This window comes from Ammospiza caudacuta, chromosome 3 (assembly GCF_027887145.1).
Source record: "Ammospiza caudacuta isolate bAmmCau1 chromosome 3, bAmmCau1.pri, whole genome shotgun sequence".
NCBI classification, from domain to species: domain Eukaryota; kingdom Metazoa; phylum Chordata; class Aves; order Passeriformes; family Passerellidae; genus Ammospiza; species Ammospiza caudacuta.
Window position 1 is genome coordinate 26,386,789 of NC_080595.1, and position 19,354 is coordinate 26,406,142.

The following is a 19,354-nucleotide window of genomic DNA, read 5'->3' on the forward strand; positions in this document are numbered from 1 at the left end:
TCCATCTGTAGCTGCTGCTGCAATGAAATTGTCACCTGCCCTCACCCCTCGAGTCTCACACTCCACTTAAAAATGCTGTAGGAGGCTGGTGGCAGGGACATCAGACTTCTCGTGTCACAGTCAGTGTTTGGTCACAGCTGTGTTTTTAGAAAAACACCCTGAACTGGACCATGTGCGTGGCTGTGCTGGAGCTGCCAGTGGTTCCTGGCTCTGGTCCTGGCCCAAGCCTTACCCAGGAGAGAGCAGGCTGGGCAGTGCCAGCATTCTGTGGGATCAGTGGTAGTGGTTAAAAATCTCAGCTGACACAGGCCATGGTGTTTGCTATGCTTTATTTGCTGGCACTGTGAGAAATAGCTTTTCCTCGAGCAGATGAACATGCAGAAACATACTCTCCATGTCTCCAATATGCCTTGAGCTGTGGAGCCTGAAGGTGTTACACTTAATGAGGCATTACAGCAAGTAAATGCCAGTGCCAGCAAGAGAAAATATGCCTTTTAAATTTAAAAGATCTGAGTATTTTCCATTTACTGACAGATTGGTATGGGGGAACAACAAAGTCGATTAACCTCTGAATGAAAGCTTGGTGTCAGTTAAATATCTCAAAGAGTTCAAGACCTGTCAAAGGTTATACTCAAACAGTTTGCCTCGCTGCTTCCACGGAGCTGCAAATCAGTTTGACCACTAATACTAAGTGGCCTTCTAACAGAAATCATCGTGGGCAAGCGTGGAGCGCGACCCGGGATGAGGGCGCCGAGCAAAGCTCCGGAGCTTCGCGGGGACTCACCCGGGCAGGGACGTAGCGGTGTCTCCCGGGAGCTGTGAGCGGTCTTTACGCACTCCGCGTTTCTCACCGGCGAGGGGTCGGACACGGCGGCAGCCCCCTCTGAGCGGGGGCAGAGGCCAGGGGAAGGCGCCGCCAGCCGCGGCCGGGCCGAGCGCTCTCGGGGCTGTCAGCCCGCGGCGCGGCGCGGCCCCAGACGATGGCGCTGCAGCCCCGGCGTTGCGGCGCGGCGGCGGCCGGCGGGGGTCGCTGCGGGGCGGGCCGGCGGCGGCGGCGGCGCGGGGCTGCGGTGCGCGGGAGGCGGCGGCGGCGGTGCCGCACAGCCGCTGGTGCCGGTCCCGGCGGGGGCATGAGGCGCGCGGGGCGGGCGGGCGGCGGCGCGGCAGAGCGCGGCTCGGCGAGGCCCTGAGCGGAGCCTCCGCGCCGCGCTGCGCTCCCGCTCAGCGACTATGGCCGGGGGAAGGCGAGGGCTGGTGGCGCCTCAGAACACGTTCCTGGAGAACATCGTGCGAAGGTCTAACGGTAAGGGGGCACCGCGGGCGAGCGCTCGCCGGCTGCCGGGAGCCCGCCGCGTCCTCGACGGGGACGGCGCCGGGCGGGGGGCGCCGAGCCCCGAGCGCTGCCGGGCGGCTCCGCCGGAGCGCCGCGTCCAGGTGCCGGAGCCGGTGCCGCTGCGCCGCCCGGGTCCTGCCGAGAGCCCCCGGGCCGGGCGGCGGGGCTCGGGCTGCAGGTGCGCCGGCACGGCGGGCGCCCGGCGAGCCCCGGCCGGCCGTTATCCGCGCCCCGGAGCCCGCGGGGGCAGCGCCCGGCTCCGGGAGGGGGGATCGGGGCGTCCGGAGAGCGGCGGGGGCGGCGGCGGCTCCGGACCGGGAGGGGGTGCGGGGATTCAAGATGGTCCCTGGGCTGGGAGAGCCCGGTGCGGGGGCAGCGGCCAGGGCTGCCGGCCCGAGGTGAAAGGGAAGGGTTGCCATAAGTGAGGAGAGAGTTTGCCATTTTAAGGGCTGAGGGCAGATATTGCTTTTTTGTTCTTTTTTTTTTTTTTTCCTAGTGCACTGTAACCAGGTCTGTCTCTTGGAAAACTGTGGAGTGGAAAATGCCTCGAATTTCACAATTGCATGCAAATATGTATTAATGCTATCCAGATTCTTTCACTTAGGGACTTACCAAAAGCTGCTCCCTCTGTAAGCCGGCGACCATGCAAGCTTTCATGGGTTTGTTTAACCTAGGCATGTGCATTTCTTTTAAAGCTCTGAGCCCAAGTTGTGCCATTTTTTGATGTTCTGGTGACTTCAATGGGGTTACTTCAGGGATTAAGAACTTGTAGTATGGTTGAGAATATGAAGATCAAGCTTCTTTTGAAGACACGATGAGTTAATTAATTAAAAACATAGTCAGTTTGTTCTGATAAAGCAAAGACAATTAACCCTCTTGATAAGCAGCTAAAAACTCAAATGATCCCAAGAATGATTTTCAAATTTTTTTAATTAGGCAGTGTGATTGGAGAACTAGCCTTTGATAAGACCATATTTTCACATAAAATTGTGAGGCTCTTTTTATAGGTTATTTCTCTCTGCAACTTTCCTGTAGAAGGAAGGGGGCTGGAGGCTGCATTCCTGAAAAAATTACTTTCCAGTCTTACAGTGAATCTCACCCGCCTTTTTTTTTTTTTAATGTCTTTAAAAATGAATGTTGCATGTCATCACATTCATGCTGCTTCTCTAATCTTCCAACAACAGTTATTGAAGGTTTTTCTCAAAACTGTCTCGACTTTGTAGATTATTTTCTTCATTAAAAACCAATTTCCTCTTTTGGCTTTCAGTGCCAAAGCCTCGCTGCAATAAATCAGTTGAGGCTTGGAGATGGGAGGAATCATGCAGCAGAAGCTGTGCTCTGTTTTGTCCTCTCTTCCCCCATTATTAAGAAGGTGTCATAACAGAGTGTGGTGCTAGATAGCACAGGTAGAATGACAGCACTCCATTTCTAAATGCTCAGCAAGTCCTGAGGGCTGTAATCAATACAAGTTTTTAGACTAAGCTTGGTGGGAAGTGATGCACAGTTCAGACATATGAGGATAAGCTTAGGGAATCGACTCAGGTTTAGAACCTTATTTCTTCTGTGATGTGCCTTCAAGTTTTTGCTGGACCCAATCCAGCTTTGCTGGAAATGTGGTGCTGTCACATACCCGTGTTGGATGAATCAGTTTTGTCTACCCTTAGTCTGTTTGGAGATACAGGGGTAGACTCCTTTCTCTCGTGCTGAGGCAGGGCGGTGCTGACCAGCACGGGGGCAGTATGGAAACACGCCACATCTCATCTTGTCCTGCCTGCTTGGCCATTGAGGTGATTTGGGATGCCCACAGGATGAGTGCTTAAATGGGCCCATAAAGCTTGAGGTTTGGCTCCTCTTTCTTGGTTTTGTTCAATTGAGCAGTAATGTGACCCACAATGAAGCTGTCTGCACCGTTTGGGATTTGCCAAATAAACCTTGGGCTTCTTGTCAAACTTGTATTTGCTGGCACATGCAGGCAAGTTGAGTAATGCCAACAGATATTGGGTGATACAGATATAGGAATGTTCCTAATTTGCAGAGGATTCCCTTTGAAAGAGAAGAATTTTGTCATTGAACAAAAATAATGGACTAAGTGCTTCATGTGAAGGAACTTGTATATGATATGGGTATCATCAGTCATGGGTGGATGGAGGAAAGAGTGTTTTGGGGCAGAGGGTGTTATCTCAGTGGCAGGGGCTGTATGGTGGTTACAAAGGAATGGACATGCAGCTTCTTTGGCAAGCATTGCTCTAAGGACAGCACTAATTACACCTTTATTTTACCAGTAGTTTTGACAAGGAATTCTTTGGACAGCCTTTCTGTCATGTTAGCTATGGGACTGGTGAGCTGATGCACATTCTGTGGCTAAAGATAGTAGCAGTGTATGTAGATGTGCAGGTCAGGGGTTTTGCCACTAGGGTTAAAATTTGGCTCATGTTCATAGCACACCTTCTGCAGCAAGACTCACCTCCAGCTCCTTTGGTCTGAATTGTCTGCTCCAGAGTTATTAGGAATGAGAGCTTCTTCACAGGCTGCAAATCAACTGAGGCAGGCTCTCATGCACTGAGTGCCAGCCAAAAGAGCTGTGCTAGGGTTAGAGCTGCAAAGCACTGCCTTCCCACTCACTGGAGTAAAGAGAGCATGGGATGGCTTAGGTAGCACACACAGGAAACATCTTCTAGACCTGTGGACCTTGTCTGGTCCTCTGTGATTTCTTCTCACACAAAGACCTTCTGCACCAAGTGTGAGCTTAAGGTTTGTCCCTCTTTGAAATGAGGGACGCCATAATTCTGATCATCTTGTATTTATTGTTCAAAATATGTGTTTCTATACTAGTCATGCAGAGCTAGAAAAAGAAATGTTGCGCGCAGTGGTTGGCTGACAAAAATTTCTTTGAAGCAGTGAAATATTTAAAGACCAGAACACCCAGTGGGACAGAAAACGAGCCCATGCTGTAACACAGTGCAGTATATAAAGAATCACTAGCCCCTGATGGTTTCTGCTAATGTGATATTAATATTTTTCTTGGTAATGTAATACATCCACAGTATACAAGCACTGTAATTTATAACAGTTATAAACCTGGATCATGGCCAGGGCACCCAAATCAACTGGTGCAGCTTATTGTGGAGGTTATTTGTGGTATTCCAATGCTTTATCAATATCTGGAGAAAAAATATATTTATGTAAATGTCAGCCAAATTCTTCAGTCCTTCCTTGGTCAGGATTCTCATTGAGGTGTGTGATAATTGTGCATGTATAAGGATGGCAAAAGTAAGTCCTGTGTTTAGGTGGCTTTGGAATTTCAGTGGAAGTCACAAGTGCTTTTCTGATTTATGGACAAAATAAGGAGATTGGAGGAAGAGTAAGTTGGAAGGCATAAAGCTTGTGTGAATTTAATTTTCCTTTCACAAAATCCCCTGGGAACACACTAAGGAGACATCAGTTATGGAAGCAAACTTGCATCTTTTGATGGAGAATGCAGAGTTCCCTGTAGAGGGAAAGAAAAAGCACCTTCAGACATAGATCTTGAGTATAACAGACATTTGCATGATTTATGGCATTGCTTTCATTACAGGCTATAAAATTCCCAGTACAATAAACATTTTGCATCCTGGGCATGCTAACCTTGTACCATCATCTGAGACCTAGGAGAGAAATTAACTTTATTGTAAACACTTCTGAAACTGAAAAGACTGTTTTTGTGTTGAGCCAGAGAAAAATGCAAAGGAAACTTAACAGAGAATGAGGAATGAAAACAGCAGACCTTCAGAAACTGCAGGAGGACAGCTTGTAGGTTCTGTGTTAAGGACATTTTCCCAGAAGAGAATGAAACAATGGGTTTTATTGCTTTCTGATCTTCCTTCTTTCCCATGTTAACAACTGTGGAGACACATATATTTTCATATACATTTTCATCCATGCTTTTCTCACAGTTGATCAGTAAATTGAAATACCAATTCACTACTGACAATCTTTTTTTCTCAGTATCACTGGAATTGAATGTAAATTTTTTTTTCTACTGGCTTTTACTAGGCCAGAAGTCTAGTTTTGAATGTGCAACTTTATGCATTTAGGAATGTACAGCCTGATTTTGTTAAAATTACTTTTATAGATAGTAAGGGAAAAAATGTACAGCACAGAGATGACAGGTAATGTGCTTTAAAATTAATGTTCTGAAAGCTCAAGAACTTCTCCTGTGATAATTCAATGTATCAATCCAGTTTTACATTAAATCCTAGAACAAGATTATAAAACAAATTTTAATGAAACCCATTTGTTGGACAATTGGTTAATGCATTAAAGTGAGTGGGGAGTTGGGTCTTGTCTCAAACACTTCTAAGGCTATAATCAGTAAATCAAATGGCTTCTTTAAACTAAGAAAGACTCATAATCAAAGCAATTAAAGTATGCCTTTTCTGGATTAGTGTTCAGATCATATGGGATGGGAAGAACAAACCCCCTGACCAGCTGAGTGATGAACTCTCACTGCTAAACAGTGGCTTTGTCCTTTAGTAAGAGTGGTGCAATGTCTGACTCTTACCCACTGATGAACTTTTTCATTTCTGAAAATCACCTAATTATCTCATTCTAACATCACATGTGTGTAAATGTTTTGGGATTTGTGTTTTAGTGTGTATTTTTGGTTTTTATTTGGGGGGGCAGGTATGTTGGATTTTTATTTCTCAATATCGATAGTACTTCAAGGATAGGTGACAAATCATGCTGTCCATAAAATACAATAGACAGCACCTTTGGCACAATTTTGGTGCCATTTCAGCTATTCTTGTTCTGTTATTCTGCAGTAATATGCTTTATTTTAAAAGTATAGATAATTATGGAGATTTTATGGCTACAAGTGTTAGAATGATGCATAATTTTCAATTTAAGATTTTCTCACGGTAGATGCCTGCCATGAAATATTTTCTATAACAATGCAAAGTAAGAATGTTGAGATGGAAAAGGTAGTTTTTTGTCTATTCTGCTGGCTGCAATTAGCATTCATTTTCTGTAATGATTTAGAGTGACTCACTTGAAGTTGTTGCTTTAGTTGGAGTCTCTTGTTATTTGTGGGAAGACTGAGGATACAAATTTTTTAATAATTCTTTTCAACTTGCACTTGCACTTTGCTCTTACACTATCAAACATGACAGTGTAAGTCATGTTTGAATAAACACGAAATATCTGTATTTAGGGAAGTGTGTTCATGCTGTAGCAACAAAGGAACTTTTAAAATCGATTTTGTTTTGGAAATTAAATAAATAGTTATATAAAACTTTTATAAAACAGCCCAAATGAACTTATCTATAGGGGTTTATGGTTTTTGTATTACAGTGAGCTTAAAAATTTTGACCTCAATATTAAGGATGGATGATTTTGAGGCCACTATATCATTATCCTATAGAATGATCAAGTTGTTCCATGGGATATTTAAGCACTGAAGCACTTCCACTGTAGGGATGAATGCAAGGGGATACTGAGTGAATGTGAGTATTGGTGTAACACTGGCTTACACAGGAGGATGTGAGGGTGGAAGAGCAGAATTATTCCTTATTTTTTTTATTTTACCACACGAATAGTCTTTCTGTCATTTGAGCAGGTCTGTACTTGCCCTGACTACAGTTACAGCACTTCTGTTAGGATGAAAATGTGGTTGGTCCCAGAAGTGCAAGTCTCAAATCGTGTGTGCGAAGAAAGGATCGAATAAATACTTGAAATTCAGTGTGAATTATTTGAACTGACTTAGGGCCATATTTTGATCTCAGAAATTACATCTGAACAATGTAGCTAATCAGTGTGACTAAGTGCTTCTGGTTTACTTTTTTTTTTCAAAGCTAAGACTAAACATGAGCAAAGATTCATACATACCTATCCTTTGTTAGCAATTTTGACAGGCCTACTTATACACAATGTTTGATTTCTATGCTCTGGGAAGAAATTAGACAGAAATGATGCAATCTCATTTCCCCCCAGTATCCAAATGATGCTGTTTGTTATGCAAAGTCACAAGTTTGTAGATACCACGTGTCCCTTGTCCTTAAGCTGTATGATACAATCTTTGCTGCTCTGGCAGCAGCACATGATTTTTGCCTGCTGCACATTTCTTACCCTGGCTGTGACACAGCATCTCTGCTGCTCTGTGCCCAGCCCAGGCAGCAGTAGCTGCATCCTCCACCCCTGTTCCATGGCGAGGGTGAGAGACACATGTGATGTGCAGCTCTGTTAGTTCTGCTCTAGGAGTGGTGTGTGCTTGCTAATGCTAAAGAACTAGGCTTGCTCCCCTGAAGATCCATGGGAAGAGTTTGAGACAGGATAAAAAAAGACCTGCTGGTCTCAATAACCAGAGCTGCCATCACCCGGCATGAGGGAGGCTGTGGTCTCAAATGGGGAGGGCAATTTCCTTCTTCTCCTTCTCCTTCTCCTTCTCCTTCTCCTTCTCCTTCTCCTTCTCCTTCTCCTTCTCCTTCTCCTTCTCCTTCTCCTTCTCCTTCTCCTTCTCCTTCTCCTTCTCCTTCTCCTTCTCCTTCTTCTCCTTCTCCTTCTCTTCTTTCCCTTTCCCTCTTCCCTTCTCTCTCATGGGAGAACAAGCATGTTTGGTGAGCAGCAGGTCTTCCCACCATACTGACCCTGGTTCTCCTTTTACTCAGGGGGGAATAAATCGGGAACAAACCTTTTGAGTGTTGCATTTGTATGATGACTGTGGGGAAATATATTAATATATTTAAATCCCATTTGTGCACTACACAAACCCAAGCACCCTGGGGGATTTGACTGACCCAAACATGGGAAAATGCAGTGGGTAGCAGCCTCTCCTGTTACTGAGGTGTGCACTAGAGCTGCCTGGGCAGAGGTTTCCCCTCAGCTTCCTCTGTGCAATGAGGGAACACCTTCAGTGTGGGATGTGTCTGGCAGTGCTGTGGGAGTATGTCTGGCTGTTGGTCTCTGACCTTCTGCCACTGTTTCCCAGAAGAGGACCTGTGCATCACTGGTGGGACTGGGGAGGTAGAACTGATGTGCTGGCCTCTGGAAAGAGGTGGGAGGCGGTCTCAGCTTGGCAGGATCCAAGTTACAGGAGAGGCTGGGATGCAGTGGGAGTGAATATGTAGCTGTGCAGGGCAATGGATGGTAGGGGGGAAACATTTCAGTGACTTGCTCCACGTTCGTGCTAGGAGGTGAACACTCCTTAGCCAGTTAGTCCTGGCCAGATAAATGTCTGTGAGTGCAACTTATCTACAGGAATTCTGGAAGCTGATGGACGGTTTTGGTTAAACAAAGTACTAAATATAACAGTAGGATTCAGTAGATAGAGTAGTTTTGGTAAGATGGGTGTCTAGACACCTGTGATTGTTAGTGTTAAAAGGACCAAGGTTATTTAGAAAGACATTTTCTGATTCTTCTGTGATGGTTTGTTTTCTGAATGGAGGAAAGTACTGGTTTCAGTGACTGAGTGAAATCCATTCTTGTATTTTGGAAGGAGCTAAAATGTTTTTCTTGTTGCTTTTAAGCGGCCATGTCTACTTTAAAGTGATAACCCAAACTGGATCTGACATTTGAGTGTGTAGATGCTGACGTGGGTATACTGCAATGAGCAGAACTAACCTGAGGAAAATGCAAGCTAGAAAATATGGTGTGATGCACTTCACAAAGTAATCCATGCTGCAGAAGGCTGTCCTACTCTTGCAAAAGTAATTGTGCTGCCTTTGTGATGTTACAGCTCTTACTGGTGTTTCTGCAGCACACTGTGCTCTGTGCTGCACCTCTGCATATTTCCTGTGCATACTTCCTTCGTCTTGTTCAGACTGTGCCAAATTCAGCAATTCAGCACAAGCCAGAAGCCTAGGTCTTATATGGGCCTGCTCTCTGTAGTTCTAGCTAATAAGAAGGGCCAGTGATGCTTACAGCTTCTTCTTGGGCTAGGCAATACTGCTAACACAGTTGCCATTGTGATAGAAATTAATTTTCAGGTAGGGGAGTTCACTGAGTCCTTTCAAGTCATCAAATAATTTTGATACTGCTGCCATTACTATTATGTCCAATGCATCCCTGTCTTTGAAGAGAATTTAGCAGTGGATTTCTTCATGGTGTTCCTCTTGCCATCTCCTTTCCTGGCCTTGCTGACCCACTTGTGAGTCCCCAGGAGTCTCTGTTCTGTGATACTCAGAGTTCACTAGAGCATCCCTCGTGCTTGTTGTGTAACAAAGCCACAGCTGTTTCCTGGTCTCTGGGACCCTGTGTCCCTGCAGATGCAATGGCAGTATTTGCCTCAGTGGATGTTTCTCATTATTTTCTTATGTTAGGAAAAATGACCAGGTTATGAGCTGTCCCCAAGCAGCACATTGTCAGGGATGTCACTGCAGTTGAGTGTAAATGATAGCAATGAGGACAGCCCTTCTACTCCTGGGCTGTCTGTCAGAGCAAGCTGTGCACTGCAGTTATAAGTGGGAGTCCTTATTTTATGCTGTGTCTTGCCAGCGTTCACACAGGCAAACAGTGTTGTCAGAGACACTTCTGAAGAAATGAGATGTGTTTGTCAGCTGTGTAAAGCCTGGATCAAAGAAAGGTCAAGATGCATGAAGTTGGAGTTAGCTAGAAGGGAGAGACACTTAAGAAACAATGGGATCATCAACATCTCTGACTTGTTCTGTGGTTTGATAGTTGTGCAAAATTTTTCCTTTAAAGCTTTATGGGTACATAATGATCTCTCAGCATGCTTTTCTAACTCACAACTAACTAAACCCAGCCTGGACTCTCATGAAACATTGTACCTCTACATGCTAGAGAGGCTCACCCAGTGCTGACTAGTAGGGGTGCATAAAATACAACAGCCAAGCCATACTGACTTCAGACTCACATGGTGAGGGTGTTGACATCTATTTGCTGTGGTGGCTTGATGATTAGAACAGTCATTAGAGAGCTGAAATAATGGCTGAGCTTTCACTGCCCTAAGGTAGCCTTATCTTCTAGGAGAATGTCCAAACTGCTGCTGGGGGAGAGAAATGTATGATGTTCTCCGCATCCTTTGGAAACTGCCAGTCCAAAAAAACTGAGCTTTGCTGGGCCAAAATATAAGTGGGAACATGATTCTTCAGCTCCTGCAATAATGGCAAAGAATCGTGTATTAACTATGAGAACTGGGCTTATGTTAAAATATTGGGTATTGTAGCAAACATGGGAAAGGGGAAAAAAACAGCCTTAAAATATCACCTTTTTCATTGTTTTCTGTGGTTTAACTTGGTCAGATTTCTATTTGCTGTGCTGAAGTTTTTCAGTTCTCCTCTCCAACATTGCTCATACAGCTTCCAGCTCCCAAGTTCTTGATAGCTGGGCATCTAGGGACTAGACTCTTGCAGTCTCAACTTTTGGAGCTTAAATCCCTTGTGGATTTAGGGCTTTGTTTTCACTTGTAAATAGGAGATAAGAGCATTGTTGTAATTCACAGAAGCCTTGCAAGCGTAGATAAAAGTAGTATTATCACAGTGATGGTTATCAGAAATGTGTCCTATATAGCCTCCAATGAAAAAAACCCAAGAGATTATTTATCTGAAAACAATAAGGTTTAAGGGTGAAAGAGAGGCAAATTCTTAAGAGGAACTCTTTAGGAAGTGGAGAGAAGGGAAAGTTACCTTTTGAGAAGTGAAGGCAGTCACAAGGAATTTGTAAGCAATTCATGCATGTAATAACACTATTCAGATCAGGGCAGGACCTCACCTAGCATTTGTATTTACCTTTTTTTTGTAATTTTTTGTACTTCCTGCTGAAATTTTAAAATATCCTAAAACAGTCTAATGCTATGTTTGTAACAGACACTCAAAAGCACTTGCTTTAGCAGTAAGAAATGACTTGGTTTACTTATTCATAGGAAGGGGTAAAAGAGGTGTATTGTTTCGGAGAGAAGGTGCTTCAACCAAGCAAAGCTCATGGTATTTAAAAGAGGCTGTGAGGAACAAAGCAGCTGAAATACCCTGAAGTTATGTTACTGATGTATTTCATTCTAAAGAGTGTGTAAAAGTACACTTGATCATGCTTGTGGAATTGGGCAGTGGATTTAGCTAACTATAGGATGCTTTATTTAAACCCACTTGAAGTTTGGGGTGAAAGAGGGAATTAAAGGGGGAATTAAAACAAACTAAACTCTCTGCAATTAATAGGTAAAATGTCATTTGTTTGGAGGAAGCATTAATGAGCTGTATGGATGTGTGAGCAGCTGGGAGTTGATACTGAAATGTAGGCAGTGTGTTGGACTCCCGTAAGGGCTCTCCTTAAAAATGAGTGCCTCTTGATCTCATGTGAGTGCCCAGCCTTTCTTCCAGAAGCCAGAGGGTCTTTGCAGCTGTGACAGGAGCCACCATCTATCTCCTGCTGCCTGCCAGTGCCCAGGGAGCAGCACTGCTGTCTGCCTTGGCACACGTGTAGGTTTGAGTTGGCAAGCATAAAGCTGTGGCACGCACAGCCCCAGCAAGAACGGAGGCGTGAATCCTGCTTGGTTGTTTTGGGTTTTTTTGTACTGATTGAAACTGCCTCTGGCTTGTATTGCAAACAAGGAGTTCCTTTTGCTGGTGTAATTGCTAGCCCTTAGTTCGGAGTGCTGTGCGTGAGTGTTTGGGCTTGTGTGGCCAGCGGTGAGGGCGGTGTTGAGAGGAGCCCCTGTGCCTGCATTCACGGAGGAGAAGTATTGCTCATGGGTTGGTTTGGCCCCCTGTCAGAGGCTTCACCTTCAAACTCAAGTGTCATGTGGATCAGAGCATGTGGCACAGAGGGAAACAGTTTGGTGGATCTGTCCTCAGTCAAGAGATGAATTTTACCTGCTTAACCGTCATGTGTTTTATTTATGCTCTGTCTGAGTAATTAGCACTCCTTTAAAAATAAAAAAATACTTAAAATAAAAACCAGGAATAATCCTGTTGAGTGCAGTGGGAATGATATCTGGGAAAATTGTGCAGTGGCTGAAGCAATTGGGATTGGGTTCTGAAATGAGTATTTCCTCTAATGCAACCATAGCTTTGACTAATGTCTACATGATGTGTTTTTTCAAACAGATACTAATTTTGTCCTGGGTAATGCCCAGATCGTGGATTGGCCCATTGTCTACAGCAACGATGGATTTTGCAAGTTATCAGGATATCACAGAGCAGAAGTTATGCAGAAAAGCAGCACCTGCAGGTATTTGAGAACAGATTTATTTTCTGTTAAATAGCTTGTACTGTTGTGCCTGTTGCTTGAGGAAAAAAGTAATCTGTTTATTCCAGTTTTGTCTTTTGTCTCCTGGGGCTACATCTGTCAAATATGCTTTCCAGGTGAAACAAAATCAAAGAAGAGCCATTTCTAAATGGGTCCTTTTTACACAGTAAACAAATGGCTTTGTGTCTTTGTCTGGTATCTGACTGGAATTTCTCCCTTCATTTGCAGTTTTATGTATGGAGAGCTGACAGACAAAGATACAATCGACAAGGTCCGGCAAACATTTGAGAACTATGAGATGAACTCTTTTGAAATCCTGATGTACAAGAAGAACAGTAAGTAGTCAATTGGTTTGTTCATTAATGTAGGTGTGTAAAGGTGTTCTTAATTGTACTGTACACTGCAATTCTGTCACCCTGGAGGACAGTGCTTTATCTGGGGCTAAGTAAGCTCCAGTTCTGCCACTTGATCTGAAAGGGAGAAATGAGAACATTAGAGATGAAAGTCACTCAGGGAGGCAGAGGAAGCTTTCTAATTTGTTCTGACATTTAGAGTAATCTATGTGTGATGCTTTAAGACAACACTGAAGGTTCCATCAGCAATGGTAGTACACAAGCTAGGTTTAGGCAAGTTTCCACTGCAGAGCACATACTTTCTCAGTTTTTGACAACTTGATGTAGCAAAGACAGCATATAGTAATTTTGGAATAAAAAGAACCTGTCTTTTGTTTTAGAACCTGAACTACTTCCGATGTTTTCAGATGAAACATCTTTTGTTTTGGACAAAAAAGCTTTAATTGGCACATGATTTTTTTTTTCCTAGGAAATTCAGTCTGTCTGTAACTGCACATATCAGCAGATGAACTTGCCCCAAACACTTGACTCGGTGTCTCACCTAGTGTGGACTATGTCATGCAGTTATTTTTGTCTATTAATGAAGATGAAAATACTTAATCTACTTAACCTGTGTCACCTGAAGTGTGAATACACTGAGATCTTCAGCCTAGGCAGATGTTAAGCTGAAAAAAATGCATTCTGTAACTTATTTTACTCTTAACAGTTTTGCCTTCTAACAATGAAGCTGGTACTGCCCGTATGCACAGTCTGTATGGCCCTGCTTTATGCTGCTTTCCTCCTAGGGCTGCCTGCCTCCAATATTTACCTATTTCCTAAAAGCTGATTTCTGTTCCTAGCTCAGTTTGTGGCCTTGGGGACCATATCCAGCTCACATGTATGCATCCAAACCCAAGTAAATAAGCTGCAGTCCTGGGATCTGGGAGAGCCTGGAATTCTCTCTTAGTTATCAGTGTTTTGGCACCGGGAGACGATGCAGCCGCTCTTCTGTCACGCTGCAGCATATGGCCTGCAGTGGAGCCTGGGGCCTTTCTGTGCTTTATGCAGATTTAGAGTGAGGTACCCGTGGAGTGAGGAGTGTTTCCTGCCCCGCTGTGTGCTGCTCCTGTGCAGGAGAGGTGGCCTGGAAGGAGCCCCAGCTGTGCAGTAGCTGTGCTGTGTGACGTGAGGGACGGAGCTGCCTCGGCTCTGCTCCACACACAGAGGGTCACAGGCATGGGAAAAAGGGAAGCACAGAGCTTGCTTTCAAGTTTAACAAACTGCAGAGCACCTAATGTTTGTTAGATTTGCAGCTTTAGAGATACATTAACTACTGTTACAGAGACTGACTAATAACACTAGAGAGTTTTAACTGAAAAATTTCAAAAAGGGGACATCCTGGAACTTTCTCCATATAAGGCACATCACAGAAAAACACTGTCCTGTTTACCAGTCACTTAGCACCCAGACTGCTTAGTGGCCTTTCTTTGTGGTCACCTTACCTCTGCCTGCAACTGTGGCAACGGTTCAGACAATGAACATGCTTGGTTCTAACCTGCTCTCAGTTTGAAAGCTTGGGAAAGGACCCCGAATTTTGTTAGACATCTTTTTTCCCGCTCTTTGTTTCTTCTGTTAGGTCTCTCTGTTCTTTCCTCATTCTATTTTTCTTTTTCAAATTAGCCAGGAAAATTGATTTTCCTTGTTCTTTACCTGTCTACAGCCTCTTTATAAACTAACAGACATGACAAATAGCAGTTTTTTCCCCTAGTCTTGAGTTGTTGGATAATTGGTACATTTTCCACAGTCTGCACATTTAATGTAATTCTGGCTGTTTTAACAGTACAGTCTCTAACCTTTTGGAGGAACAAAGGAAAACAAAATAGGAGTTTTGAGTTAATAATGATGTCTGTAGTGCAAGTCAATCTTGTACTTTTGGGAGCAGCTATTTTTTTCTTTCTCTGAGAAACAATTATTCCCTGGTCTTACATGCCAAAGCAGATTGAGACATTTAATGATGTTATTAGAAGTGATAGTTTTTTTTTTTTTTTTTTTTACATGGCACTCTCCATGGTGGTGACCCAGTGTTAGTATTTACTTGGTTGCCTGATAAGAATACCCCATCCAGCTGTTGATAGTATATCCACAGTATATCCACAAACTTCATTCCAGTTCACAGTATTAACTCTAGAAACAACATACAATTCCCTGCCTTCATCATGTTTGCATTTATGGATGCTGCCTCTACCCCGGCCTTCCCTTCCTTTGTCCAGTCCTCCCCATATCCAAAAGTGACTACACTCTCTGTTTTCAGAACTTAAAATTAAGATATGATAGAGATTTGATGATTCCTTGGGCTAGGCCCTTGATAACTGAGCAGATATGTAAAAATCATTGTTATTCTCTGGAAGAATTACTTCCCAGTAATACAGAGCTTCTTCAGGATAATTGGAAGCAATTAGAGCAAACAGGTGCATAGCCACCAGATTTTTGTCATTGTTGCTTTGATGCCATCCAGTTGCATTCAGTGGGGATTCATTGTCATACCTGGAAGGAGACAAAGTGAAAGCTTTCTTTAATCAGGACTGCCAAATGACAACAGACAGACTGACAGTAATTTCACATGAGAGCTTCAGTTCCATTGTTTAATTAGATGTGAGCGCCCAGTGATGCTGGAAGTATTGTTTATTTTTATATGGGAAAATGAAAACATCACTAAATCTGAAGTCAGTGGAGATAAATGAACTTATTCCAAGGAAGGGTACAGCTTATGTATTAGAAAATATTTTATATCTAGCCTTAGTCATATCTTACCTTACTTGAATTGATGTGTTTTCAACATTTAACTTCTTATGAGACTTTGACAGTCATTTGTTAAGTTTTTACACTTCATGGTCAGCCTCATGAGTTAAAAATGGCTGAATAAATTAAACTTGGATTTTCTTTGTCTTGTATTTAGTCTACAATGTAGGCCTGGCAGACAAGCAGTGCAGAAGCAGGCTTGTTCTATATGCACTTGCTTTCATTACTGATGAAGTGTGTTTTTGTAACAATACAAAATTCACTTGCTTCTATCTGCCCCTGAAGAGGTGGTGTCCAATTGAAATCTAACCCCCTTTTCCATGCAGTACTTGACCCGCTTTAGTGGAAGAATATTTGAAGTGGGGTGAACTCATCAAAGGTGAAGTGCATCAAGAGTTAGAAAGAGTCTTCAAGTGTCCCCTGTCTGAGCAGAGGTATTCCCATTGCTTATGGTCTGCAGCTGTACTGCAGAGAGAGTGTTAAGACACCTTTTTTTTTTGTGTCTCAGAAGTTGTCTACTGATAGGACCAGCAGAATGCTTGCCAGAATGCTGGCTTGGCTGTAGGTAACTATTTTGCATGCTGCAAAGCAGTAGCTCTTTGCTGAGTAGACATATTATGGTGAGAGTCCCAAAGGCTGGGATGCACTTTCAATTTGTGCTGGGCTTCACTTCCCTGTTTTCTGGGTGCTTGAACATTTAACAAATTTAATAGCATGAATGTTTTTGTGTGTGGTTTTTTTTTATTTGATGGTCTGATTTTTAAAATTTTAATTTTAACATGTATACAATATTTTCCCTTCCTTCCTTCTCCCTTCTTCCCTCAGTGTATTAGAAAGCCTTCAGATGTCAGAGAATGACAAATCAGCCTAAAATAGTGATTTGGTAGATTCTACTTGCATTTGTCTTTGGGACAAGTGCTTTCTATAGAGGTTCAAAAGCAAACAACCCCATCCTAATTTGTAGGAAGCAGAATTCACTTCAGGGTGGTAGACCTGTGATTGCCCACCAACCCAGTTATGAGAAAAGAGTTTCTCATAACTCCTATTGGTTCAAACCATCTAAACCCATTTATACTTGTTTGTGCTGTGCCTGCAGTGTCTCCAGATGGAAACCTTTGCTAACCCATATTGTTGCATAGGAACAGAAGCAGGAGAGAATGAGGGTGTTGGAGTCAAGTGACAGGTATCCTCCTCAACCTCTCAATGAAGTGCAGCTCCATTATTTGTCAAGCAGTATGCACACCTGCATCTCCTGTGAAACCCATCTGTGTGAGTTCAGTTACCTTCAGCAAGGTCAAATTAAACTGGTAATTCCCATTTATCATTGTCTTCAAATGTGTTGGCAAGCAAGGCCTGCTGTCATCTCCACAAATATGTACAGGATTCCCAGTAGTAGTCCTTAAGTATTTTTCCTGCAGTAAATGGAAAGAAGATCTCAAAACTTTACTGTGTCTTCCTTATACTCATATTCTATTCTTCAGAGAGCTCAGAATCAGGTGAACTGTGCCAGCACTACTGCAGTACCAGACTCTGTGCTGAACCTTGTTTTCTGCTGCGCTGTTTCAGTGTCATAGGATAACCCTTGTGAACGGCAATTCCACCTTTGGGGACTAAAATTGATTTTCCTTATCTTAGCATGTAAAGATCTGACCTTTAGAAGCATTAGGTGCCACAGTATCCAAGCACCAGATAGAGAAGACACGAAGATAACAGCTTTAAAAGTGCTGGGAGTCTATTTTAAAGGTTTACTCTTTAAAAGAGTGGTGAGCTGCAGGCTGAGTTGGTCTGTTCTCATTTGCTACACACTCTCTGCTCAAAGCTAGAGTCTATAGCAAAGAACTTTTGTTCTTTGTCTTGCATGGTCAAATGTCATGGGCTTCTCTGAACACCTGGTTAAAATCTGTGGGTACAATGGCTGGTTAAAATCTGTGTGAGTACAATGGCTTGCCTGGTTAAAATCTGTGTGGGTACAGTGGCTTGCCAAACTCTCTCTGATGACACTTCTGTTGTTTGGCTACTTTGACATTGGGACAAACTGTTCAGTCAGTGTGGGATAGAGAGGAACAATCTCATACTGAGTCCCTGGAAGAAGTGAAACCCTAAAAGGGGTGGCTGTAATGGTCAGCCATGCTGTTAATAGAACTTAATTCCTGCTGTCTGCATTGCTGCCTGTAGGAATTGGTGGAGAAAGGGCACATTTCTATTTCGATACTGCCAGACTGTTTCCCTTCAGGACAATAGGTGTCTGATGACTGTTTGACTGAGACGTTATCAAGTAATGCAGAAGTTGTGATGCTTGGAGGAAACTTGCCCCATTTATTAATGGCAGTGCAGATGTCAGCTAAATTGCCAAAACATTTTTTTCATTATATTTTAAAATTAATTTTGGTTTAATTAATGGGAAGAAAGATTGTGTATTCCAGTTTTATTTAAATTATGCTTTTTGTAGTTTTGAAAAACAGTTGGCCTCTTTGGTTAAATGGCTTAAGGTATGGGCAAAGAGCACATTTAAACAGTGGTTTTTTATTTTCATATTGCCTATTTTTGTTTGGCAGGAGGGAAGACTTAGGAGAGCTCAGTGGTATGCTCATGGAGAGGCTGGAATAGACCTTTAAGATCTGTTTTGCTTTGATGATGTAAGAATTTCTGAAAGACTTCAACCAAAGTCAAATAGAATGTGAAATGCTGGTGTTCCTGCCCAGCAAGAAGCTGAACATACCATTGTTGAAAGACACAGGACTGGAGAAAAGGATAGGGAAGAGACAGTAGTATTTGTCTTTCAGATGGGAAGTTGAAAGAAATGCAGACATTTAGAGTATGTTAGTCTGGAGAAGACTTGGTATTTGAATGACAGACCTTAAAATTGTCTTTCCTTTAAGGCAACACCATAAGAACTGTGATTAGGCCATAAAAGCCTATCAGGAGTTGCCCCTGTTAATTCTGGATTGGCCATGTAACTTTGGTACCACGAGCCAGGCTGGTCCTGTGGCTGGTATTGGGCATTCATTGTAGATTTTCATTTCCTCTCAGTTGTCCCCACTGCTTGTCCTGCAGCTTTGGAGGGGCATTCCCTTTTCTAGCATGATTGGTGCTATGCCACCAGACAAAGGCTGGATTCTCTCACTGCTGATTCCAAATCCAACAGAAGCCAGTGTAGCTCATGAGTGTTTACTTTTTTGTTTGTGCACTGGTATTATCACTGAACTTTACCAGGGAGAGAGGTTGCCAGGACTAAAGATAAAATGTAAATGGAAGTAGATATATTGTTGGAAACACTGGTAAACACTTTCTGTGTGGCTGTGCATCAGTGCAGACTGGGAAGTTGCTCTTGTTTTGCTGTGAGAACTCTGGAACATGCTGCAGTTTCACTGCCTGAATAACCACAGGCTGAATCTGAAAATCACATTTTTCATTAAAATGGTTTTTTTGTGCCTCTTGCTAGTCATGGTTGTCTGGCTGAGCAGGGATGTTGGCTTTGACACCAAGAGCATGAGGACTGCCTGTAGGACGTTGAAATTCTGGTTTCCGACCTGATTTATAAGTAGTTTATACTTTAGGCTTTCCTGTTTAATAGTTAAATAAACTGTTTAAGAAGTAAAATTCTTCTGATAATTAAACCAGTATGCAGGACAAAAGCTGAGCATGGCCACTTCTTGGCTGAGCCATTTGGTGTGTTCCCATGTTTCAGATCCCAGTTCTGTTGTGAATGAGCTGC

The 19,354-nt window shown here is 43.2% G+C and overlaps 1 protein-coding gene across 1 annotated transcript in view; it reads left to right on the plus strand.

The window, feature by feature from the left end:
* Nucleotides 1–1,230: 1,230 nt before the first annotated feature.
* The window catches only part of KCNH1 (potassium voltage-gated channel subfamily H member 1), a 175,546-nt gene continuing 157,422 nt past the window's right edge, over nucleotides 1,231–19,354 (plus strand). Inside the window, exons 1-3 of the mRNA XM_058802022.1 lie at nucleotides 1,231–1,303; nucleotides 12,367–12,490; nucleotides 12,737–12,843. Of these exons, the coding sequence (XP_058658005.1) occupies nucleotides 1,231–1,303; nucleotides 12,367–12,490; nucleotides 12,737–12,843 (304 nt within the window). The remainder of the gene's footprint in view (nucleotides 1,304–12,366; nucleotides 12,491–12,736; nucleotides 12,844–19,354) is intronic.